At 38.8% G+C, this 25,129-nt stretch overlaps 3 protein-coding genes across 12 annotated transcripts in view; 2 read left to right on the top strand and 1 right to left on the bottom strand.

Annotated features, from left to right (window-relative positions):
• Window positions 1–405: 405 nt before the first annotated feature.
• On the top strand, window positions 406–1,254 carry mrpl41 (mitochondrial ribosomal protein L41). Of its 2 annotated transcripts, none has more exons than XM_055020509.1 (2): window positions 406–528; window positions 732–1,254. In XM_055020509.1, the coding sequence occupies exon 2, from the start codon at window positions 746–748 to the stop codon at window positions 1,151–1,153; it is 408 nt and encodes a 135-aa protein (XP_054876484.1). In that variant the 5' UTR covers window positions 406–528; window positions 732–745; the 3' UTR covers window positions 1,154–1,254. The 2 variants fall into 2 exon arrangements, with proteins under 2 accessions (XP_054876484.1, XP_054876485.1); XM_055020510.1 differs by having other exon boundaries at window positions 407–528; window positions 728–1,254.
• A 458-nt stretch (window positions 1,255–1,712) lies between these two features.
• Window positions 1,713–6,766, bottom strand: dph7 (diphthamide biosynthesis 7). Of its 2 annotated transcripts, none has more exons than XM_055020507.1 (10): window positions 6,682–6,766; window positions 6,311–6,490; window positions 5,365–5,498; window positions 5,200–5,287; window positions 4,920–5,014; window positions 4,659–4,816; window positions 4,073–4,145; window positions 3,922–3,987; window positions 3,660–3,832; window positions 1,713–2,998 (listed from the first exon to the last, which is right to left on the bottom strand). In XM_055020507.1, exons 2-10 carry the CDS (start codon window positions 6,440–6,442, stop codon window positions 2,610–2,612), a joined length of 1,308 nt encoding a protein of 435 aa, XP_054876482.1. In that variant the 5' UTR covers window positions 6,443–6,490; window positions 6,682–6,766; the 3' UTR covers window positions 1,713–2,609. The 2 variants fall into 2 exon arrangements, with proteins under 2 accessions (XP_054876482.1, XP_054876483.1); XM_055020508.1 differs by lacking the exon at window positions 6,682–6,766 and adding an exon at window positions 6,607–6,675.
• An 85-nt stretch (window positions 6,767–6,851) lies between these two features.
• sh3glb2a (SH3-domain GRB2-like endophilin B2a) overlaps window positions 6,852–25,129 on the top strand; it is a 31,936-nt gene continuing 13,658 nt past the window's right edge. For 2 of the 8 annotated variants that reach the window (XM_055020539.1, XM_055020532.1), the window contains exons 1-12: window positions 7,540–7,692; window positions 8,127–8,268; window positions 10,493–10,504; window positions 11,479–11,607; window positions 14,504–14,637; window positions 15,910–16,002; window positions 16,121–16,132; window positions 18,778–18,840; window positions 20,651–20,674; window positions 20,861–20,950; window positions 22,489–22,589; window positions 24,271–24,285. In XM_055020539.1, the coding sequence (XP_054876514.1) occupies window positions 7,630–7,692; window positions 8,127–8,268; window positions 10,493–10,504; window positions 11,479–11,607; window positions 14,504–14,637; window positions 15,910–16,002; window positions 16,121–16,132; window positions 18,778–18,840; window positions 20,651–20,674; window positions 20,861–20,950; window positions 22,489–22,589; window positions 24,271–24,285 (878 nt within the window). In that variant the 5' untranslated portion in view covers window positions 7,540–7,629. Of the gene's footprint in view, window positions 7,402–7,539; window positions 7,693–8,126; window positions 8,269–10,492; window positions 10,505–11,478; window positions 11,608–14,503; window positions 14,638–15,909; window positions 16,003–16,120; window positions 16,133–18,777; window positions 18,841–20,650; window positions 20,675–20,860; window positions 20,951–22,488; window positions 22,590–24,270; window positions 24,286–25,129 lie in introns of those variants that run through there. The other 6 variants (XM_055020540.1, XM_055020533.1, XM_055020535.1 and 3 more) reach the window with 6 other exon arrangements.

The raw sequence follows: 25,129 nt of genomic DNA, 5'->3' as shown, positions 1-25,129 counted from the left end.
GTCTTTATCACAGTCAGATGTTTTTCCCTGTACTGTAAATGCTCTTTTGTCATAACACCTGTTTTCTGTTTGCTCATTCACTTGGTTAGCTGTTGAGTCCCACATCTTCCGGTCCTTATTTGGCTTACCTCTTTGGTCCAGATTCAGTATTCCTCATGCTAGTTTATATTTTTCAGCAACAAAGCCTGTTGCTGAAAAACAAACCATCATGAAATTGTTGTCTACATTTTCTGTAGACAAATGAAATGAATTTATTTATTTGCTAGCAACAAAATAATTCTTTCAGTAACTATTCTCAACACTATATTTGATGAAGGAATTTATTTTGAAGGACAAGTCATAGCGGTTCCGGAAGTAGATGAGCTTCTGTTTTCTTGTTTCAATCGCGTTTCCTCCAATTGCTAACGGCTTCTGTCAGTATCTTGTTTTTTAATTGGTCAACAAGTATTTTTTTTAATTGTTGACCAATCACTGCGCACTTCATTTGGCCGTAGTACACACTCGTTCCCACTAAGCGGGACGCTGAAGGTGAGATTTTTATGTTTAATAGTGGCTGTAAATGAGTTAGTTTCAGATTTCCAGAGTGAAACGTGCATATAGTGCAGAGCTAATTACACCCGTGCTGAACTCAGACACATTAAAGTCGCTGTCTTTATGTTGTTTTGCTGCTAATAGCTAATGCTAAAGCTAACAGCTGCCCTCTGCATGTGTCTTTATGTTCCTGGAGGAAGACCCGACGGGAACCATGGGGGTTCTGTCCACACTCATGAGGGGTCTGGTTCGAGGTGCGGACAGGATGTCTGAGTTCACCAGTAAACGCGGCCCCAGAACCCTCAACAAAGGCCGCAGCTCCCGCCCCGCAGGGGTGAAGCTCCCGAGCAGGAAGTTCCTGTCGGTTCGGGCCATGATTCCTGAGTTTGTGGTTCCTCATCTGGAGGGATTCAAGCTGAAACCCTACGTCTCGTATCGGTCACCAGCCGGTACGGAACCTCGGATGACAGCACAGAGTTTGTTCGAACAGGTCGTAGCCCCCCAGATCACCAGAGACTTTACGAAGGGCACATTCAACAAGGATCAGCTGGAGAAATACGGATTTGAACCCACACAGGAAGGGAAGCTGTTTAAACTGTATCCTAAGAACTATGTGCGTTAATAAGTGGATGGGAGACCATCAGGTTCATCATCACAGAGGGGACTGCAAACTTGTCATTTCTTAAGTGTTCAATCTCTAAATAAAATTTGAGTCGCTCTCCACGTGATTTATAGCAGAATGTCATTTACGTATCAGGGTTTAGTGATTCAAATCTGAAGGGAAATGTGGCCTGCTCGTTTTCATTTTTTAAAATCTTTCATAAGTTAAAGAACCTCATCCTAAAACGCTGCTGTTTCCACTGCAACATGAATAAATAGGGATCAAATGAACGAATTGCTTTTCACTGGTGAATTGTTAAAACTCAAAGTTTAAAGGTATCAGAAAAAAACACAAAGTGTAGAACGTTTTTAAGTTTAATTCTAAAATCCTCTCTCAAATACTGAGCATTTTGTAATGAGTCAGTGTTAACCTACATGCCACCAACAGTTAGCATTTATGTCCTTTAAAAAAAAAAGACAAAAAACTGATTCACCAGGCTTTTGATACAGTTCAGGGATATATAGTGTGGCCTTTTCACTGGCAGTGTGGCCCCCAGCTGCAATTCAAGAATGACACAAAGTTGGCCCTCCATCACAGGTGGTTGATGGAGATTTAAATTTTTATTTATAGTCTGAGTGAAATGATTAGTGATGATCTCCTTACATTGAAGATTATTTTATACTAAGCAGAACCAAATACATCAGGAGACTTTAATTGAAAAGCCAACTTTGCAGCACTAAAATCAGCTTTTATCAAATGTACTAAACTTGAATCAATATAGCAAGCAATTTGAAATCAAGTTACCTAAATCCTGTTCTTATGACTGACCAATTTGTTCAATTAAGCCTCTTGCATGCAAAATCCTTTTTTAAGTTTTATTTAACTTAATAAAGTTAGATAAGTGCCTGAATCAGAAAAGCTCAGAATAACATTGTTTTCCTTCAAAGTAAAAAACTAAATTAATTAAAAATTTGACTACTTTATTTAGTTAAAAATTTGCACATTTAGTTTAGGCAAAAATAAAAACTTTTTGTTATGACTTTATTTTTTTCTTTGGCCCACAAGTCCTTTTGACTTGATTTTGGCTCACATGACAAAGTTTGGAGACCTCTGGTTTATATCATGTGATTACAATAGATATAGAAGAGGGTTAAGTTTGCGCTTGATGAACCACTTCTGTGTTTCTTTTTTTTTTTTTTTGGTCAGTTTACTGCCAGAGGTCACCAGATCTTTCTTATACACCAAGTGTCACTGACCCTCTGCTGTAGGGCCTTCTGACTGCTGCTGCAGACATGTTCACCACAGACATGGGAGGTGTTTATTATAAAAACAGTGTCATAATCAAAATAAATGTTTCTGCTAAGTGAACCCCGTGTTTTGTGGGAGAGTGATCTACATGCTCGTTGCATCCTCTGCTCTGTTCAGGGTGTTTATGGGATGCATGGCGGAAGTTCATTCACTGCTGGTGGGACTCCTGTCAGGACGTTTCTGGAGTCCAGTCCCAGCGCCACACATGCAGCATGTGGTCGTAGAATGAGCAGCTAGCTAGCAGACAGGACAGTGATGGAGCATCCTGACCCGGGCTGGGGGCCGGCATCGCAGCAGGACTGCAGGGGGGCGGTCCACTCGCCTCTGGGATGTACCGACCTGCGTCGTCCTCCAGGGACGTGTCGAAGCTGGCAGTTGGAGACTCGTACTGAATGCGCAAGTGTCCTCTGCTCTGAGTGAGGCTTTCCTTTGGTTCTGTGGCAGGAGGGGAGTGCGGCGCAGGGTCCTCTAGGGACAGCCGAGACCAGTCGGCTCCATAGGCAAAGGAGTTGTGAAGGATGTAGGAAGCAACGACGGGACAGGCTCCTTCGCTGCCCTCTGAGCAAACACACACACATGCAAACCATCAGCAGTTGCAGTGAACAATACAAGTGAAAAACTAATTCTTCAACCTTCCAATTTAGTTTCAGCATTGAGTTCTCATATTTACACCTGGAGTGAATCTGATAAGTCTGAAATAAAGTAGAGCGGTCTTAGTTAGAATGTGGCCATTGGAATAATCATTCAAGAATGGTTACAGATCTGGCCTGTGACAGATGATGCTTCCTACACGTTTAGAGAGATTTGCTCTAATATGAAGCCTTTTAAGAATATTATTAGATACAACATATAACATTTTAATTGTCTTAAATGGAACTGGTAATACCAGTTTTGTCATTTCTTAGATCAAACATAAATGCTTAAGAGTCTCAAAAGGAAAGAATTCCTTCAATTTTGTTTTTTAATTGAATACTGAAGCTTCTTGTTATTTAAAAATTGGTACATCAGTCTCCTGCTAAAAAAATTAAAGCTCAACAGTGATATATTTAACTTTGAATCTGCACCAATTAAAGGGAACATTCCATAATGTCATAATAATAAAGTGCTATTGGTGAGCAGCCATGTTTCTATGCTTAGTAAGTCAGAAGAAGAAAATCCCTCTGTAAACAGTAATTAAGAACTTTGAGCAGCTTTTCCTCATCAATATGCTGATACCAACCTAAGGCCTGCTGGCAGTGGAGGATGTGGAAGTCATTATGCATGCAGGCAGCCAGCAGCAGGTACTGATGGCTGGGATGCCACTTCAGCCTCCACACCCCGCCTCCCACCGCGCTCTGCCCGAGAGGCTGCTTCATATTCCTGCCGTCCCACAGCAAGACCTGCTCATCATAGCTGCCGAAGGACAAGATTGGAGCACGATAACATGACGACCAAATACAACAACAGCAGGAGGCTGTTCCTTTAAAGATGAGGATACTGACCTGCCTGTGGCCAGGATGTGCTCCAGATGAGGGCTGCTGTGAATACTGCACACACCCATCGAGTGCCTGAAGCAGAAAAGCTCAGAATTTACCAGCAAGGTTTGGCAGGAAAGACACCAGCAGTAATACACACACAAATCTCTGTCTCTACCTTTTACTGGTGAACGCAGGGCTTGAAGGAGCAGCTCTGAGATCCCAGCCTTTCAGTTTGCAGTCATCCCCCCCTGGGGAAAAGGTTCCAAAATGAACACTAAGGCTGCTCAATGTTGTGCAATTATGCCATGCAAAACAGTCAAATTGCAAATGTCTGCTTGGAGTGCAATAACATTTGATTAATATATTCCAAGTGTTATAAGGCTCCATTTACATGCAGACGTAATATGTGACACAGAGGTTCTCTGCAACTTTCTGATCTATTCAGATTACAAAGAAAACAGCCACACTTTTTAGGTCCAATCAAGCACTTTCCACAGCTCAATGGTTGCCATGGAGATTAAAGGATTTCTCAAGCATGCATGAGAGAATAAAGGCAAACACTCCAGGTGTGTTTCTGATGAGGGAATAACATTACAACATAATAGAAAGCTCAAAGGAGTTGCTTTTACATAATAGTTCCCCTTTAAAGGCTGCCAAATCCTAGACCAAATTATTTTATTTTGGGCTATGTTCTGAAACTATCCGATCAATCACTTCAATATTTGCAGGAACTATAAAATGATGGGAAGCAGTTGTTTTACCAGAATAAAGCAGCTGTGTGTTCCAGTAAGAGAAGGCTGTGATCCAGGCCTCAAAGTCATGAGCTTTCCATTGGGACAGAGCCATCAGAGCTCCTTCAGCCAGAGAGAACACGCCAACGCACCCCGCAGAATCACTGCACGCCACCCGGATGTCACTGCTGCTGGGAACAGAAGAGTCTGCTTCATACGGCCTCTGATTATCCACCACTTGAAATTTGACTGAAGAAAAACAGTAGCAGAAGCTCACATAGCTTACAGTACCTGTCCATTCTACCAGTGGACCAGTCCAAAGACAAAGCCAGGCGTTCTGCTCCAACCACCACACTGCACATAGTCTGCAGACTGCACCCACCTTCCTACTGAATACACACGTTCATGAGTAAACACCACAACACCAGCTGTGAAACACATGCTAATGGAAACAAAACACTCTAAAATAAGAAACTCTGGACCATTACTCAGGCACACTCAGTCATGGTTGATCTAATGTTGCTGTTATCAGAAGACATGAGTGGGATTCTTCTGAAGCTGCAGTTCTCACCTGATTATCCAGCAGAGTGTAAAGGTTCAGCTCTCCTGTAGCAGCAACCATTCCCAGCAGCGGTCTGCCCGACACAGGGATGTGGCACCTGGCCGTGAGGGAAAACATTGAACAGAATGGAAATGATCAGCATTGCATCCGCGCTAGTGAAGCCCGACTTCTCACCATTTCAGATCTAAAATGCCTGCTGTGTCCAGGCGCTGCAGCTCAGTGAGAGGAGGGCTCATCGGACCCTCACGGCGAAACTGAAAAAGGTAGAGGCGGCCGGTCCGGCAGGGTGCGGCGTCGTCTCCACCTTCCTGCAGCATGAATGACATACAGCAGACATGAGCGTGTAACTACAACGTATGGCATGATCACTATTCACTTCAGTACTTTGTGCACATATTCTTTTTTGCATAGTTAAAAAGTTGCACCATGTAATCTGTCAGGCTAGGTTTGGACTTGTGATCCTTACGATGCCTTTATTACTGCTTATGGTGTATTGAGGGTGCTGTGGAATTTTTTGCCCAATTTTCCATTTCTACGAAATAATGACTTGTCTCCTGGACTCTTCTTCATATTCCTTCATGGCTTCTTTAAACAGTGGCTTTTTTTTTAGCAGCTCTCTGGGCATTTTCCAATACATTTCTATCTTGAAGCATCAGGGTAAAAGGTCAATGAACATTTAATTTTTCATGTTTGTATTTTACAAGAAATTAATTCAGACCATGTAACATTTTCCTCCCAACTAACTTGGGTTGGTATATCAAATAAGATACAAATAAAATGCAACACATGAAAAAGACATGACAAAACACAGATGAACTCAAACTTGTCCATTTTTCTCTTCATTTTTTTTTTTTTTTTTCAAATCCTTATTTTTTATTAATGATGGTAGTGGCGCATGGTCACATTTTGTACAATCTTTTTCTTTTTGCAGGAGTACTATGGCTTTATAATTTTCTTCTCGCTACTGTTTTTATTTGTTCCATTTTTCACTCTAATTAATAATAAGCTAGAAAAAAAATCGCAAAAGTTTTTAGATTAACAAAGGACTTGGAAATTGCGCAGATCAGTGTTGGAATGGATTCCTATGTTCTCCAACAGGTTGAGCCGCATCTCGTCTCACCGCTTTCTGCAGCTGGTATGTCCCACATGCCAGGATGTCGTGGCTGGGGGACAGCGGACACCACTCCACCGTGTCCGCGCTCAGCTCGGTGTCAAATACTTGCAGACTGCGGGTCCGTGACTTCCAAGCCATGGCCACCTGGTCTGCATAACGCTACCGTGTTGGTTGGTTGGGTGGCAGCTAAAAATTAATAACAGCACAATCTCGTTTAGTTTATTAATATATTTCGTCCCAGGCTAACTCCCGTTAAGCTAAGTAAGCTAACAAACAATGTGGTCACAACAGCCTGAGTTTACCTTCTCGCTAGACTCTCGGGGAAAGTGGGGTTTGGTCATAGGTAGACATTTGATTTAGTATACTTGCTAACTTACCTCAGCAATGGTTAGCTGTACGAAAAAGCTGGAAACAAAACTAACGCGCTGCCGAAGCAGAAGAAACGCTGTGCGTTCTTACGTCATCACTGTGCGTAGTGCCGCATTCAGGAACCAAACGGGAGTGTCAATGCACACTGTATATTTGTTGACAAGTGACAGGCAAGTCAGAAACGGTGACTTGCCTGACTGTATGAGTGGTACTAACTCATACAATTAGTACCACTAAACTGTATGAGTTAGTAGAACTCATACAGTTCACACTCATAGGCAGCTAAGTTTTTGGAGAGTTACAGATCATAAAAAGAGCAACGTTGGTGACATGTGTTCAAGGTACTCGATAATTAGAGATGAATAGGAGGGCCATAGTCGAGATCAGTCAAGAGTTTCAGTGATAAATCATATTCACAGGCGACATTGTGTTGAAGAGAGCATAGTGAGGTCGAGGTAAGCTCTTGTTAAATACGCAGAGTTTCCCTTAAAAGTGACTAAACTGGAGAGGAATAATAGAGGACATATTGGACAATGGATGTTGAATGTGTAACAGGAGGGGAGGAGAGAAGAAGAAATGGATGGATGTACTGGAGCGGGATTTGTATGGACATAAATACGGGATGTGACAGGGAAGGAAGATGGGTGTAGCGACCTCTAAAGGAAGAATATTAAAAAAAAAGACAACGAACTTGTGAAAATTCTTGTCCATATCAACTACAAGTGCAGGTAAAAATCACCTCAAACTCACAATTATTATTATTTTATTTTTATTAGTATTATTTTATTTTTAGTAAACCAGCCAGTAAAAAAAATGCCTTTTTGACGTAATGAGAAGCTACGCGCAAGACGATCACGTGATTTATTTTTCGGCTCGTCCCTTATTTTTGTAGCTACTGCTGTAAGAAGCTACCTCTAAAGCAAAACCAGTAGCTTGCAGCTTCGCCCACTAACGCCATGGATTTCAACGTGAAGAAGTTAGCCAGCGGTGCGGGGCTGTTTTTCACGCGAGCCGTCCAGGTATTTAAACGCTGCAGCGACTCGCCTCGCGCTTCCTTCCACTTCCACAGCTGTTACGTTTCAGGACGTTTGAGTCTGCAGTTCATCTTCAAAACACACCTCATTATCACAACTAGCAGGACATGTTCTCAATATTCAGGTTTTAGCTTTGCTATATTCAGTTGCAGGCTGACGAAGTAGAGCTATACAAATGTCACGGTCGGTAATTTTAGCCAAACCATTACTAATTAATGAAGAGTGGCTTTTATTCACGTTTTCGTTTACTCATTTTGCAACAACTGGGTAAAAATGATCAGTAAGTGCCCAAGCAGGTTGAGACCATGATAGGAAGGAATATTATTATGGAAATTATTAATGAAACTTTGAGCCTAAGTTATTTATTAGCATGTGGAGTTGTCGTTGGTTGATTTGTTTCTGGTTGTTTGCTGTTTCAGTATACTGAGGAGAAGCTGGGCCAGGCGGAAAGGACAGAGTTGGATGCTCACTTTGAGAACCTAATGAGCCGCGCTGACTGCACCAAACACTGGACAGAGAAGATCTACAGACAGACTGAGTACCTGCTGCAGCCCAACCCAAGTATGATTACTATGTGGTAAAGTGTCATTACAGAAGGAAGTATTACCTGAGTTCATAGTGTCTTTGAGCAGGACCACTGTAATGTCTAGGGATGTCTGCAGTATTACGTTTCAGGGTGGCATAGTGACAGTCATAAGGTTGTTGCCTTTTTGGTTAGTCAGAAATAAGCGTCTTTTAAACTGCAGACTGTTGTAACTTCAGTGTCTATATTTTTCAGTTTAAAATCATCAGGTGCTTATCAAGTTCAAAACTACCTCAAGCTAATCGCAAGTGTACAAAAGCATACTGCATATTCTAAACTAATGTATTAAACCAAAAGTAATAGAAATGTTGGGAAGCTGTGTGTGGGAAAGAAAGTACACCCCTGCCGTATTCCTCTTAAATGCCAAAGTTTTTAAGATGGAAAGCAGTTCTTAATTAATTGATAATTAGCAAGTATGTCTGCCTATATCAGGCAGGAGTTTGGGCAGTTTGGTGATCTGAGCTATATACGTTCATCTTCGCAAAAGGGCCAATGAAGAAAAGGCATCAGCAGATACCTTAATGAAACAACTGTTGCTCCACATCGATGTGGGATGAGTTATAAGGCTATTCCCAACCAATTTGTGGAAAGCATTCTAAATGTTGGAGTTGATGACAGAACATCAATTAATGGAGGGTGCTGGATTCACTCACATGACATCACTTGCACTATATGCAGAAAATGTTTCAGATGAAGTGGGAAAACCCCAGAACTGTTTGAAACAAGTACTTAAAAACGTGTAGAAACACAAATTTAGTTATTTCTAATAAATTGTGTTAAGAAGAACACTGGGTATAAAAAAAATCTGTAGAAATGTATCTGGTGTCAGGCATCAGCTTGAGAAAAGATGCTTATGAATTGATATAAAACAATTTATCTGATTGGTTTTAACTTCCTATATCTGAACACGCCTACGTCATTTATTTCTGACTAGCCTTTAATGTGTCAGCATTTCATTTAGGCATAGCATAAACTGGAGAACAGAACATTTCATTTTTTCGCTAAGCAAAACTTTTTTTCCTGATTGTTTTATATGATACAAGGGTATTTCCTTCACAATTTATTTCACTAAAATGTAGAAGAATGTTTCTATACACTTGTAACCAAATGCCTCTCTGATAGTAACTCTTTGGAGAGCCTGTTTGTTGTGACTCTACACGTAAAAAAAGGCAATATGTGTAGCATTTAAGCTTTTTATCATTATTTTACAAGTGAAATTTTGTCATGTAAAAATGTCTGTCATTTTTACATGACAAATTTTTGTCACAAAACTGAAAAATATAGACACTAACGTTCCATCTGTCATTTAAATGACAGATCTCCATCTGTCATTTAAAAATTACCAACATAACATATGTGAGGAGGTTGCTAATACAGACACACGATTTAGGTTTGCAGATTTTGCAGTTAAGTAAAATGCAAGATCTTTTGAGCAATGTTCTAAGAACGCATGAGACCAAGGTTGGGTGTGTTGCTATGTTTGTTGAAAAACCAAAGGCAGTGAATCGGCAAAAACTGTTCTTGCCAGCTGTCTAGCATGGTGGTGGAGGAATGATGATGTGCACTTGTCTGGCAGTCACTGAACCTGAGTAGCTTCCCATCATTTAGCTGTCAGTGAAGGCCACTGAACAGCACTGTTAAATGCAAGAGCAACTGTTTTACTATTAAATCTGGGCTGAAATTGGATTGTGCAACAGGACAATGATCCCAAGCAACCTGCAGTAGAGTGGATGTGATAGCCGGGTAAGTCCAGCCCCTGACCTGACTGAAATGCTCTGAGTGGAACCCAGAAAGTTTCTCTGTTAACTTATTAATATTGATCATTCAAGCCTCTACAAATAATGTCTTTTAAGACATTATTTGTCTTAGAAATAAGGCAAACAATAGGACAAACTAATAGTCATCCAGAAAACAACTGCCTAAAGGTGCTGCTGCTGACAGTGGCGCTACATGCCATTGAATCCTAAGGTGTACTTTGTTGTTTTCTCAATTTTGTCTTGACATTTATTGAATAAATGTTTGTGCTTTGCAGTATTTTTACACTTTTTTTCATGATATTGGAATCTGGTTGATTATAAACTTACAGATCATTCACTATTTCCCCCTCCTGGCTATGATTAATTATGTTGATCAGGCTGTATAGGATGAGATGCAAGGACAGAGAGCTCTAACTTGTCATTTTTTTGACTCTTCATGCCACAGTTGATCATACTGGTGAGTACCCTGCCTTCCAATCCCCATGCAGTGCTCTGCTGTGGAAACCTTTCATCCTTTGCATCATCAGCATAAAGGAGGAATCAACAGGAACAAAAAGCTCACATATTTGTGATGTTGAGATCAAATACCGATTTTTCACTCTACGATTAGGAACATTAGAGTGAGTGTTGAACACTGAAAGCAAGAATTATCTCAGAACAAAGGTTGCTGTTTACACAGCTAATCAGACAAAATGTTTCCTTGTACCTTTTCCACTAAACCGATCTCAGAGCCAGAGCTGACTGAGCACCAGGCTTCTTCAAATTTGCTTTATACAAACTCCTACTGGCGGTTCTTCCTGCCCACGGCCATCACCATCTGCAACAACTTTTTGAAGAAGTTTGGATACATCAGTGATCACATGTTCTCTGCCATATGAAGGGATTTTGGAGAAAAATATCTCAGATTTTTAAATTTGATCCACATCTCGACAGTACTTTTGATTTTCCATGTATTTGTACCAATCTGTCTTAGTCAGTGATAATAAATCAGAACTGCAGTTTCCTTTTCAGTATTTGATTAGTTTATAGTTTGCCTGCTGAGAGAACAATATGTGGAACTGAACAGGTGATCACTGATGTATTTTGTTCATTGTTAATTCAACTGACTGAATAACTAAAACAAAAAAACTATGTTACTAATAAATTAGTAATAGTAAATTATGTCTAAATTTGTTTACATTTTTAAACAAAACTTTTCTTGCTCGTATAGACTCCTAAAACTACTCTGACAGATTATGTGCCACTTGCAGAAACAAATGTGTTTCAGAATAAAGTTGGTTAAAGTGTTGCTGGAGTTTTCACCTCACTATGCACCTTGAAAGTAGGTGAAGTTGTGCCAGAAGTTTTTGGATTTCAGTTTGTAATGAGTAGAAATGATTGTAAAGAATAACTTGTCTGCTTCATAAATTAAACTCGGGATTTTCCCTGCAGGTGCCAGAATTGAGGAGTTTCTCTATGAGAAGCTGGACATGAAAGCACCCTCCAGGGTTACCAACGCAGAGCTGTTGGGTCACTATATGGAAGAGGCTGCGAAGGAGTTTGGGCCTGGTACACCGTACGGTGAGTGTACTAGCTGTGAAAGGTCTGAAGGTTAGATTGCAACATGCTACCAGTGGTTTCTTGAACTCTTGTTTCTGATCCTCAGAAATGACTGTTATGTTGCTTTTAGCTGTGTCCCTGCTTCAGCACACCCAACTGAATAGGAAATGAGTAGGTCACTAAAAGATCCTCCACACACTTCGTCAGTCCCGAGCTGTCGGCTGATGCTGTAGTTTTGTGGCTTGACTGAAGACAAAAGGATGTTCCTGCAGGTGGTTGAAACCACGGATAGGAGCGGCAACACTTCATTTGAAGTTGATACTTTTACTGAAATTTTAATACAACTTTGCTTTAGAAATTTAAGTATTTACCAAATAATGCAAATTTGACACTTATAATGCACTTTTATCACAATTTCTATTGCAACTTTGGATTAAAAATGTCACTATTTACTGAATGATATTTTGTGGTAAGTCATAAACATTCATGAAGTTTCATCTTAAGTGAAATTAACATATTCTCAGAGTTTAATCAGTGGTTAAACTCTTCTTTTGTTGAAATATTAAAATTTAAATTAATGAAACGTAATGTTGACATAAAATATCAATGCTAACAAAACGTTATCGTCGGCGTTATTGAATATTTCACTTATGCAAGATGACAGAAGATTGAGGCTTTCTGATGCTTTTGCCTAAAACTGGCTCTAAGATCTTTTTTTAGCATAAAAGCATTTATTCTGTTACCTGTTCTATGAATGTCCTTCCTCTCTACATGTTGCTTGCACTGTTTTCCACTACAGGCTGTAAATAGTTGTTCCTGTCTGTGTAGGCCTGTGGATCAATAGAACTTTAAATGAGGTTAGCTGCTCTCTGCATTCTGCTGCAGCATCAGTAGGCATGTAGCTGTCACTAGGGAAAGCTATTGCTCTAAAACTCAATAAGAGAGTCTGATTTATGCATGAGTTGCACAACCCTAGTACTTCAGTGTCTTTTAAAAAAATGGACTGAAAATTCAGATAAGCTCAAACTCTGACTGATGCCACAGTTTTTCTAGGTTCTATTAATTTCTTAGAAAGTGGAAATAAATGCTCCACTTTTCACACAAAAAGTGGAGGATTTTTGTCAATAAATAAATGTTACATTTATGTATCTGTGGTTGTGTTAAAATATTAGCATATATGGGGCCCCTGAAGCAATGAAGACAGTTCATTGGAAGATACCTGCCTTTAAGGTCAGAAACTACACCATGTCAACACAATGGTTTCGTTGTTGGAATATCCTGCTTTATGTATTTGTTAAAATAGTCACCATGCCGTCACAATATGTTAGGAGATTGATAATCTGTGAAAAGATGGATCTCCTCTACATCCTTTCTGAGCGACTTGTTGGCTTCTGAAGAAACGCATCGCTCCCAACCAAAAACAACCAATCAGAGACAGGTCTTATGTGGTTTTATGACTTTTTAAAAGAATAAACATTTGAAGTTCAAACATTACTTGTTTCTTCAAACTTTAGTCAAATAAACGACACTAACCCAAAGCCAATGTTTCTCATTGGAAGAGATGTACTAGCAACTTTTTCTTACGCAATGTGGGTTATTGTGATGCACATACTTATTAACCACTGATTAAAATTTACCAATGGCAGTCGAAGTCAAAGGGGAGGGGGAAGTCGAGGGACTAAGAATTCCCAAAAAGGATTTTTCTTTCATTAACTAAAGGGAAAAAGGAACATCAATATTGGCCAGTAAAAGCCTCTGTGCATTTCTGATGATGACTTTTGCCCTGTCTTCTTAACTATGTCCGTTTCTAGTTAAGAACTCTTCAAGGGTCATTATGAATCTGCTACAGGAATAGAGTTCTGTCAAGTTGTGCTGCCATTGTTGTTTTAAATAAAGAATCTTTTGCACAATGGTGACACCTACTGGAGCAACATTCCTACATTTACCATCTTCATAGGAATTCACAAGTCCAGGAGTGGTGAACCAGTTCATCATTAAGAGCCAAATTAATTAATCGACAAAAAGAGGTACGCAGCAATTTCAAGATGAGCTTTGTACCACATTTCTGAAATGTTTTTGTTTCGTGGGACTCCTAAAGGTGTTTAGTTTTTGCAATTATCTTTGGGTTTGGTTTGTACCCTGTTTAACTCTTTCACGTGTGTCAGTAAGAACAGCACAATGTTTAGACTTAGCTTGTTAAAATGTTGTAAAAACTCATTCATAGGCATTTTCAAAAAAAACTTTTGAGCTTTGTCTGACAAACTGCCAGATGTGGAAGTGTCTCATGCAGGACATTTTTGAAACTTGTTGGACAATTTACTTAGATTTGTATCTATTTGAGGGCATTGTGTTGATCATTCAGATATTTTAAACATTATTTTGGTGGAACACCCCAAGATCATCACTGGCTTCTTTAAAAACTTTCTGGATTCGCCCATGCTCAGGTTGAATTTAGCGTAACGCAAAGTTTAACATAAATATTATGTGAGAAAAACATCATGAGAACTCAGTAACAGTAATACATATTAACAATTTAAACTTTCAGAGGAATCTCTGATTTTGTTCAATTTTTTCTGCAGTTGAAAAATTGCTCCATATCTCCAATCTAGGAACCACGAAGTACATTGACATCAAATGATGCAGCCAATAGAAATACAGATACTTGTTGGGAAAAGCTGGACCATAGAAACAGATTTCATTCCTAAGTGATTCAGCTCATATCTGTCACCTACATTTTCTTCTCCTAGATAGACAACTCACCAGACGTTCACCATCTGCGCATTGTGCATTTTACACTGCTCTAGTGATGCAGCGTAAACCTGAACAAAATACAAAGCAATACATGAGGAGTTGGTCAATAGCAACTGCAGTAGCACTGAATCAACTGATTTGTGACATTTCTTTGATCTTGTTGCAGGGAGCACTTTGCTGAAAGTTGGGGACTGTGAGAGGAGACTGGGAGCAGCAGAGAGAGAGTTCATTCAGACCTCAGCCATCAGCTTTCTCAACCCACTCAGGAACTTCCTGGAAGGAGACTGGCGAACCATCTCAGTGAGTTTTTAACATCATGACGGTCACTGAGGTTTAGCACCTCGCTTAAGTGTTAGAATGATGTCTAAATTTCACATTTCGATACCCACTTTGATAACACGTTCATTAGAGGGAAAGTAAACGATGGATTTACCATGAGAAAAAAGTCAACTCGTATAGGACTTTAGGAAGTGTGTGTCCCATTATCTCTGATGTAAAACTAAGCACTTTAGAGGAGGACAGAGTTATTACTCCCTCATGCAATTGCTGGGTTTCCCCCAGAAAACTTGCCAACCCCAGTGGTCAGGGCGCCGAGGTGGTCCACCGGCGGTACAGCCGGCTTTTGTATTAAAAAATGTTAAGTAGACAAGAAATGAAAAAATATTACTGTTAAGGGAGAATGTCGTCATTGAAACGCTATTTAAATCTACAATTAGTCTTTAAAACAACAAATCAATTGGACTTTTGCTTAATCCAAATTAAGTCAGCAGCTCCAGAAGGCCCCCCAGGGATTCAGGGGCCATAAATGCTCATATGTTAACAGAGATCACATCTACATAAATGTAGCATTTATTTATTGAGCACATCAATGTTGCTAAATTTGATTTAATGTTTTTTTTTCATACATAAATTAAAATATTTTAAATATTTTAACATTTAAATGTAAGATTTTAAGGAGCTGGAAAGTTTACTTTGTAAATGTTCAAGGAACAATATTCATAGTTAGATAGTTTGTTATCACAGCAACAATTTGATGGTATGAATTTAATCTTTGACATTGAGCTCTGTTTGTTCTCAAATACAAATTAGTAAACTGCAATTATAACTGATTGCTTTTTAGGTTGGTCAATTAATCTACTTAATCTTTTTTTAAATTATTTTTATTAATGGAATTAATGAATAGATAAATTTTCGTTTTTTAGTTATATAAAAAAACATGTACATCTGGACATCAGTTCAGAATTTGAAGCTCAAGCACTCCTGGGTTATGAATGAAGCAACAATCTAGATTTGCCTAGTCAAAGTCTCGGCTGAAATTCAATAAATTGCTGTGAAATTACTTCAAACAGGTTGTTTATTCTTGAAAACCTTCCAGGTGACATAATTGAAACAGTTCTGTAACTTTCCCTTGAGGAAGGATATCGTCATTTTAAAAAACACATTTTATATTTCTTTAATGTTTTGAAATATTAAAGTGTGGCCAATAAAAAAGCAAAAACGAAAGAAAATTGAATGGGTGTTGTCTTGCTGCAGTAGCTGGGAGCTTAGACCCTCTCTGATGTTTTTATACAGAGAGAGCGCCGTCTGCTGGAGAACCTCCGCCTGGACCTGGACGCCTGTAAAGCACGTGTAAAGAAGGCCAAGGCGGCCGAGGCCAAGGCAGCGGTGAGCCCCGACTCACTCCCACGACCCCTCAGCTTTCCCTTTAATCATTCTAATAAAAGCTTTGGTGTTTGTTGCACTCGACTATTACTAACTGTCTTCATATTGGCCATCTTTGCAGTGCGAGGGTGCTGTAAGTATTAAAAACTGCTTTATATGGTGTACACCTTGAGTTATTTTCTCAGTCTTACTTGCTTCAGAGTGCAGTGCCACTTCTATTGGCGAAAAGACAAAAAAATGATTTAAAAACTAGACTGAAAAAATATCCACAACCTCAAGCTGACTCTTTTTTTGTCTCTATGGACTCTGCATCATTAGCGTCTCAATGACTTACTATGTATGGATGAATCATGCTTATTCTTTATTTGCTTTCATTTGTGTGCCTTTTTTTGTTTGCTGTTATCTTTGTTTCTTTTAATTCCTTTTTAGATTAGGATTTAGTGACATCTAAGGCATTGCTTTGGTGCCCTTCTGCATGAAACTGTTCTGATGATGCAAGTTATCGAGGTAAATTGGTAGCAAAATGGCAGGAGCGTGGAGATTTCAAATTAAATCTTCAAATTAATGAACTGCACACCTGCATAGAAAATGCAAAAAAACTTCAGTATTTACACACATTATCTTGATTATAATTTTTTATCAGTAATCAAAAAGCCGTACTTTAGATTCTGTTCAAATGCATTTGACTTAATTTATTTATTTATTTTTTTTGCAAATTTCTTAAAAAAAAACGTTCTCACTGTGAAAATTCTTATTCATTGTAAAAAATGGTTCTGTCACTAGATGGCAATAGAGCCATACAAACATTTTTTATGTTACCAGACTTTTCGTACAATAATTTATTGGACTTGTCAACAGAGGAGCTTTCACCAGAGCAGATGCCTGAAGTCTAACTAGATCACAAATTAGAAATGCAAGACAAGTCTTGTAGAAAATAAAGAATCATTGCTCTTTGTTTTCCTTCTGCTGTTTTTATTTGATGTGAAAATATTACAGATATAATATCAAAGCACATAAACACACTTATTTTAAAAGCCTTTTGTGTTGATGTTTTACAGATTGACCACAGGAGTTAGATGATCAAATAACTTCCCCTTTTTAAAAAGCACATCTAAAATGCCTACAACAAAGTCTGAGCAGGGCGAACAAAAGTGTCAGTCATGTTTTTCTTGGCTCTAACAAAATGCCTGGCAATCTGAATGAAGCAGCTGCACATTCTCCATGTTCTTAATTGAGTGGAAGAACAATCAATGCTGGCAAAAGATCAAGTGAAGGATTATAAGGATAGCATAAAACAGATGCAGAGTGTGACAATCACTGCACTTTTCTGGAAAGTGAGCTTAAAATAGGAAATGATGACTTTGTTCCTGCACCATCACTTCCTCTGCAACCATGCTTCTTTATGTGTCAGGGAGTTATTTATAATTCAATCCTTGTCCTGTACTTGTACAAAATAAATCAGATAACCAGCCATTCACTTATTGTGTGTTTTGGCCAGAATTACAGCCAGTTTCCCCTTTTTTTTTTCTTTGTTTTGAATTAATTTATTTTTGTGATTCATAATTGTTATATTTTTAGTTTCTTTATTTGAAGAAATATTTTCTTTTATGTGATGATGAAACCATTACTTGGCTGGCACGCTTGCATGTGCATGATAAAAGCACAGCCTGCAGCTTCCGACTGGAGTAGTAAGGTCAGTGAGAGACTGACTCACTGGTTTCAGCTGTTGTTTGTATACAGTGATTGCATCACCTCTCTGCACCTTTCTTTTATAACTTCAGACACACCTAATATGAAAGTATGCTGGCTGTTGTAAATTCCCCTCCTTTTTTTTCTCCCTCACAGTTAATCTGTGTAATTCCTGTAAGCTCATGTCACTTTAAATTAGGCCTGGATTCCAGGACCTTTTATTACACCTTCAGAAGAAATGTAAACATAAATCTTGTATTTGAAGATGGTTTCTATATGCATTATCTTGCAAAAGTCTTTACATTGAACTTTTTCACAGTCTGTCATGCAACAACTACAAACTCCAATGGCTCTTGTAAGGTTTTTATGTGAGTGAACAACACACTGTCGGGGCTGAATTGTAAGGTGGATTAAAAATTATACTTGGTTTTCTATTTTGAATGTGTAGTTGAACTCTGATGCAGACCAAAAATGCATATGTGAACACCAGTTGGACTGGAGAACGATCCAGAAGCACAAAGCAGATCATATCATGGGGCATTGTGGGTAAATGCAACCAAAACAAATGGATGAGTCTACTGGAGAAATGGTTTGTAGTCTTTCTCCAAAGAGAAATTATCCAACGGTTGATATCTGATGCCACTCAATTTTTATTTGCATTTTGTGAAGAAGGAAGTTTTCATGTTGCTTCGTTCAGTGGTTGTTGGTGAGGGGGTGAAGAGGTTTCTCAAAGGGTTTGGTTGGTTTGACATAGTGCAGTGTGAAAGCAAACTGAACATCTGAAACTGTAGCACTTGTTGCAATTTTGGTCCCCATTCAAACAGAGTCCACCTGTGTTTTTATGTGTGAAAACACCCCTAATCGTAGTATGAATGCAGCTGTTCCATTTCTGGTCTTGGCAGATTTTTAGATGAAACAGAAGATTTCCTTCTGTTTCACCATCAGATCAGATTGCTTTGTGTTTCTCACATAAAACAGCAATACACTATAGCATAGTTTGTTGTTGTAACGTCAATACCTTTGCAAGGCAGTGTGCAGTTTGAATATACAGCAGTACAAATGATGAAATAATAATTCTGATTTGTGTAGGTGGCCCCAGATTTTCAGGAGACCAGACCTCGCAACTATGTGCTTTCTGCCAGTGCCTCTGCGGTAAGAAGACACTTCCCACCAATTCTATAAAGTTTAGATGCCACATACTACAATGACAAATCTATGCTGGATATAGGAGAAGCATCTGTTTACGTCTCTCAGATTGCTGAAAACATCTAATATTTTCTTACTGTTCCTTCTCTTTGTATTACATTATGTCTGTTGTAAATGGGATGTGAAGCATGACTTGAGCATTGAGAAGGGGGCGTGTCCATAAACAGAGATTACTTCAGTTTGCATGCCAGACTTGTGTGTAACATTCTCTCAAGCATGCTGACATTTAGAAAGTTGTCAAAACGTTAAGAGAAAATATGCAGCAGCCCAGTTAATGTTGTACTTTTACATAGTAAGAAGTCATTCCACAGTAATCCTGTCAGCATAAACTAAGTTGATACTTATGTTTATGTTCACTGGAAGTACAGTGCTGGGAAACGTTTTTATCACCCTCTAATTTACAGCAGCATAGCTCACATCACAGTCCTGGTGTTAAACAATAAGAGAGGTTGTCATTGTCACAGATGGTGCAACACCATCCATGATGATATTGTGATTTCAAAGAAATATTTTGAATCACTCAGTGCCTTCCTTCTGGCCTTTATGAGTCGGTCTTCAAAAGCCTATTTGATGTTTGATTTAAGTGTTGAAAATGCTCTGATTTTCATATATTTGTCTTTTACACATTTAAATTCAGTTTGTTGACAACTTCTCCTGAGCACTTTTTCAAACCAGGACTCTGAGTGAAACTTTTTTTGTGAAGTTCTCCACATGCACAAAGCGCCTGGCTGTAGGGTTTGTTGTACACATGCACGGGCAGCTAACAACAAAAACAGTGGTGGATTGTTCTTGTGCCCTGTTCTTGTGCATGTGTACAATAAACTTCACCTGCTCCATTTGACACAACGTTTGATGAGGAATACATGAGTACTTCGTTGATGGGAGACACGTTACTATTTATGGATATTATATTATTTATTTATGGATTCTAAGGGGGAAAAGTGTGTTCTCAATGACCTCCGAAAATCACAGCGCCGTCCAGTGGTTTCGCATGTCAAGTACGACTGACTTAAGCTACCATCTAAACATGAAACTTTTTCCCAATTGACATCTGAAAATACTGGCAGTTCCTAAATCAGCTAACAGCAGTAAATGACTGTTTGTAGGGCTATTTTTTTTCTCTCTTTTGAACTGCTAGACCTCCAGCTAATATCTCTTTAATCTGAGAGGAGTCACAACAGGTCAGTGAGTTGTCCTTTAGCGGACGGATTGCGCCCTGAAAGTGGAAGAAAACTGTCCTCAGAAGGTTTTAGAGAGCATTGTATCAGATTTGTTATTTCAACAAGTACATCAGTTATTTCCTTCTGGCTTGTGGTCAAACTCAGGCTTAAAGCTTGTGATTGTGTAGCCAGACTGCTTTGACTTGTCTTGATAGTCACCAGTTTGTAATGAAGATGACAGATGGGTTCAGTTTGTGAGAAACTGGATGGGAAACAAATCCTTAATCCTCACCAGTATCGACCTGTCTGTGTAACAAACTTTCCAGTGCTCTTTTTTTCATTTTCCTTGTTGCCTAAAACTTTAGCAGACTGGAAGATGCTCTGAAGCTACAACTGCCCTCATTTGGAGAGAAAGAAAATCAGAAAGAAACATCATTTTGTTGCTTTTGAAACATCCTTTCTACCTGAATTCAAAAAACTTTATTGATCCCAAAGGGAAAATAAGTCATGGGAATGAGTTAGAAGCTGGATTGTCTTGCTGAAACTTGTTTCTCTTTTCTTTTTTTCTTTTTTGACTCGGCGTATCGGTCAATCAGCTCTGGACTGAGGAAGTGGAAAAAGTAAGTACATCTGATTGGTCATTATATACAGTTTCGTTCCCCTTTTTTAAAAACATTTCAGGCTGAACAAGCTTTGTGTCTTTAGAGCAGTTCCAACAGGTGTGAATATGGAGCACGAGAGTTTCGACTTGGTTTCGACATATTAGATTTGTCTAACAAATGAGCTGATCTGGTCTGATGTTTCAGGCTGAACAAGATCTCAGGCTGGCTCAGACGGAATTCGATCGGCAGGCAGAAGTTACACGGCTGCTTTTGGAAGGCATCAGTAGTACACATGTAGGTCAGCCACCAGATTTCTGGTCCCACACACACACTCTACTGATTCCTATTTCATTCATTATAGAAAAACATTTAGGTTGAAGAGGTTTCCACTGTGGCTTTCCTAATTTATTTTGCATTTTCCATTTTGTATGTCTAAATGCTCTTAACACAGCCCTGAGTTCTACTGCTGTTTTCTCACTGATCAAACTTTTTCTGGAGTACTTTTCTGACCAGACTTTGAGCTCGAAGTTGATGGTGCCCTTCTTCTTTTTCTTCCAGTTTCTAATAATGCGTTGGGCAGTTTTTAGTCCAATTTTGGAAGTTTCTGCATCTCCTTAGATGTTTGCTCTGCTTGATGCCAATGATGTAACCCTTCTCAAACAGACCAACATCTTACCAACCACAGGTTGCCTCTTTCCACATGGTGGTTTAAGAAATGAGAAGCTCCTCATTGCATCAGCTGGGGTTAAATAACTTAAAAACCTAACTCTCTAATAATTTGTGGCCTAATAGTTAAAAATAATCATCACTCTTGCACTAAGTATGTAATAGGAGCATTTTGGGGGGCATTTCCTGCCAACAGTTAGCCGTGCCCCCTGTCTCCCTAGACTGGAAGCTATCTTTTGTATTTTTACCTCAGAATTGCCACCTTTCTATTATTCTTATTTTGATTTGAAACAGTATGGACTCCTGCAATTCTTGTATTTGTGCCCTCTGTCTCTTGCACAGTTTTCAGCCATTACAACTGTTTAATCCATTTTTTACATGTATTTTTCCGAGCCTCCTTTGAACGAAACATAAGCACTAAAATGTTTGCGGTGGTTTTAACACCAGAGACCTGCTGCTGCTGTGCAGACACACACATGTGTGTTAGAAACATTGCAGCAAACCAGCAAAAGGCAAAAGGCTTTGCACAGTTTTTGTCCCAAACTAACAGAATTAGTTGAGCAATGCTGTTTGTTGCAGATCATGTTAACTGAATGATGACTGGCTAATGGCAACACTAATATTGTTGTTATCCATGTTCAAAAGTGGATAGTACTGATTACATTCACTTGATTAACCTTTTGGGAGAAAAAGTACTTGTAAGAGTAGTTTTTTTGCACTTTACTTTTTTCTTTTATTTGAGTTATATTATTTCTACTCTTCCTTGAGTAGATTGAATTTGCATTTAATGAAATAGACTTCAGAGATTGGAAAAATGAAACTTCTGCAACATACGAGTTAATGTATATACAATATATGAGCAATATTTTATACATGTCAACATTTTATGCATGTCACATAGAAATAAAAAATACAAAATAAATTATTCAGGCTGAACAAGATCTCAGGATGTATTAATGAACATGGTGATTTCATTGAAAGGTTACATAAAGGTTTATGTATTTATATTAGAGTATAAGCTTGTTTACTCTGCCCCCACAAAATAATACCCTCCCTGGCTAAACTCCTCTGGAGCTGGAGCTGAATAGCAGGCTGGTGTCTATGTGATTAATTTAATCCAGCTCTTTCTTGGATAGGAAGTAACTGTTTCACTGTTGTCTTCACAGGTGAACCACCTGCGCTGTCTGCATGAGTTTGTGGAGGCCCAGGCCGCTTACTATAAGCAGGGTCATCTTCATATGCTGGAGCTGCAGAAAGAGCTGGGAAGGTGAGAGACAATAGAAGAGCTGATCCCAAAGCACAGCTGTTCCCCGTCATGTGACCAAAGACTTTAACTGCAATCAGCTTGTGAACTTTGTACACAAGCTAAAAGGCACATAGTTCAGAATGTTAAAGATTGAATGCTAGCTTAATCAGCTTCAATATGTTTTATGACTCCTGGTTATATTATAAGGCGGTGGAAGAGGGTGTGTCTGATTGTGTATTTGCGGACATTTTGGTCATGAATTTCATGACTGGGATAATTTAACACGGCGTCCTGTGCAGCAGCTCCATCATACTGCGGGAGCTCGGTGCTGCTCAGCTGTACAGAAATGGACTCATTGGTTTTAATTGTACTGCTCACAATGTTAGCATCCTGCTTGTTTCAGTTCATCCTCTGGTGTTGCAGGTTTATCGTTTCTCCCTGCAACACTAAGACCAACAAATGAAATATGTGTTATTGTGCTTAATAAACCACATTATTATTGCAACAAGGAACTACAATCCTTCAAAGGTCAAAAGACAGCACTGACTCAAACAGGAGAAACAATAGCAGCAATGCAACTGTCTCTGCACCTCCTGCTGTTTCTGAGCATTTTGAATTTTTTCTGCAAAGCATGCCTTCATTAGCTCTTGTATCATTTATTATAATGCATTTTATAAACAAGGGTTCCCTCAATTGGCTCCAATTGGTCCAGAGTGCTGCTCCTCTCCTGTCGACCAACACTTGGAAACCCAGTCACATCATTCCTGTCCTTTACTCTCTTCACTGAATCCCAGTGCGTTTTTGGAGTTTGCTTTAAACTTTTAATTTTTGTTTTTCAAGCTGTTTGTGGCATTGCACCTTCTTATGTAAGTGACTTCAACAAGCACATTACCTAGTTGTGTCTCTTCGGTCTGCTGATCAACGTCTTCTGAAAGTCCCTGGGTCAAAGTTCAAACAGCATGGTGATCATTAGTTTGCTCCAGCTGGTCCAAAGCTTAGGAATTCATTACCTTTTGATTTGCAGACCATCAGTGAGCTATTTTTTTTATGTAAAAGCTAAGCTAAAATTGCTTCTATTATTTTTACAGATTTGGATTGTTTTTATTTTATGCTCTAATGGAAAGCTCTTTGGTTCAGTAGTGACTGTTGTAATAAAATTAGAATGATTGTAATTCTGGTTTACTGAACATTCTAGTCAGTTCTAAAGCTATGGATCAAGTTATTCTGTACTACTAATTTCAGTGTTGTGCAGAATAACTGCAGATTTGAAAACCGTCATTTTTAAGTTGAGATTCTTTCAAAACTCCTCTACAAAACCTCTTTAACGTTTTGGCCCTTTAAGTGTTCATCCGGGGCCATAGAAGTATTACTGGCATGAACAACAGGATGAATTCCTCACACTTTAAAAACAGAAGCCTCCTTAATATTACATCACAGCAGTCATTTGCAACTACATCAGTTGTGGTTGTCTGATATATTGTTCATCTCTTTATCTACCTTAGTTTGATTTTGCAGCATCTAATTCTTTGTTTTATATTCTTGAAAGTAGTTTAATTTAGTTTGTGATCCATTTCTTTTCCATCTGTATCAGCATAAAAATATTCTTGGATACATCCTCTGTCTGCTGAGTCTGCTGATGAGCTTTAGTTCCTTTTTCTTTACCAAATCATGACAAATAATTTCTACTGTTTTGTGCTTTCAGTTCTGATGAGGATGTGTGAGTATCACTCTTTTATTTTTCTTTTTTTCTTTTTTTAACATTTTTACCGCAATGTATTTGCTCCCAAGAAATATTGGATCAGTTGTTGCCTTGAGTTAGTGCCTTTGGAAATCCTTGTTTGTTTTGCTGTCTCCTGCATCCACTGCAGCCAGTATTTTTTTTTTCTCGGCTCATCTAACTGATTTACATCAGGGTCACATCTTTTGAAGAAGTCCGCTCACGTCAAAATGTTTGTTTTTAAAGTTGTTGAATTGATCATTTACAATAATTTAACATGATTTTCAGTGTCATTGTTATCACCAAATGTGGACTGTATTTAATGGGTTAAAATAGTCACATTAGTACTGGAGGTCAGATTGATGGAATTAAGAGTAAATAGCAGACATAATTGTATTCTTTAAGGGTCCTAAGGAAAGACTCTGGACCAAAAATCTCTGTTGTTTGAGTTTAAAAGCAAAATATCAGTCATCCTGGCAGTAACATCTTTAATTCCTGCTAGTGGTCTAATTAACTCATTGGACGTAGCAGTCTTCAACAATAAATGTAGCTGAGCACCATCAGTATCAACATGGCAACTCTATTCATACCTACATTATGTGAAGCATCCTAATCCCAGCAGTGCTCCCTGTGGAACACCATAAATGTAAATGTAATCTCTCCACCGTGGTCCAAATTATTTTGCAAATTGGATTTAAGCATCGCAAAGATAAAATTTTTTGTTGTGCTATTAAATTTGTAGATGGTATTGTGTGTGAGGGCTCTATGAATCACTGTAATTCATTTCAGAGAGCTGGTTGATTCATTTATCTGATGAGCTCAATCTAAGAAAATCTATTGAAGA

Source organism: Poeciliopsis prolifica, unplaced genomic scaffold, assembly GCF_027474105.1.
Source record: "Poeciliopsis prolifica strain line A6 unplaced genomic scaffold, Auburn_PproV2 SCAFFOLD068, whole genome shotgun sequence".
Lineage (NCBI taxonomy): Eukaryota > Metazoa > Chordata > Actinopteri > Cyprinodontiformes > Poeciliidae > Poeciliopsis > Poeciliopsis prolifica.
This window is presented reverse-complemented; position numbering and strand designations above follow the sequence as displayed.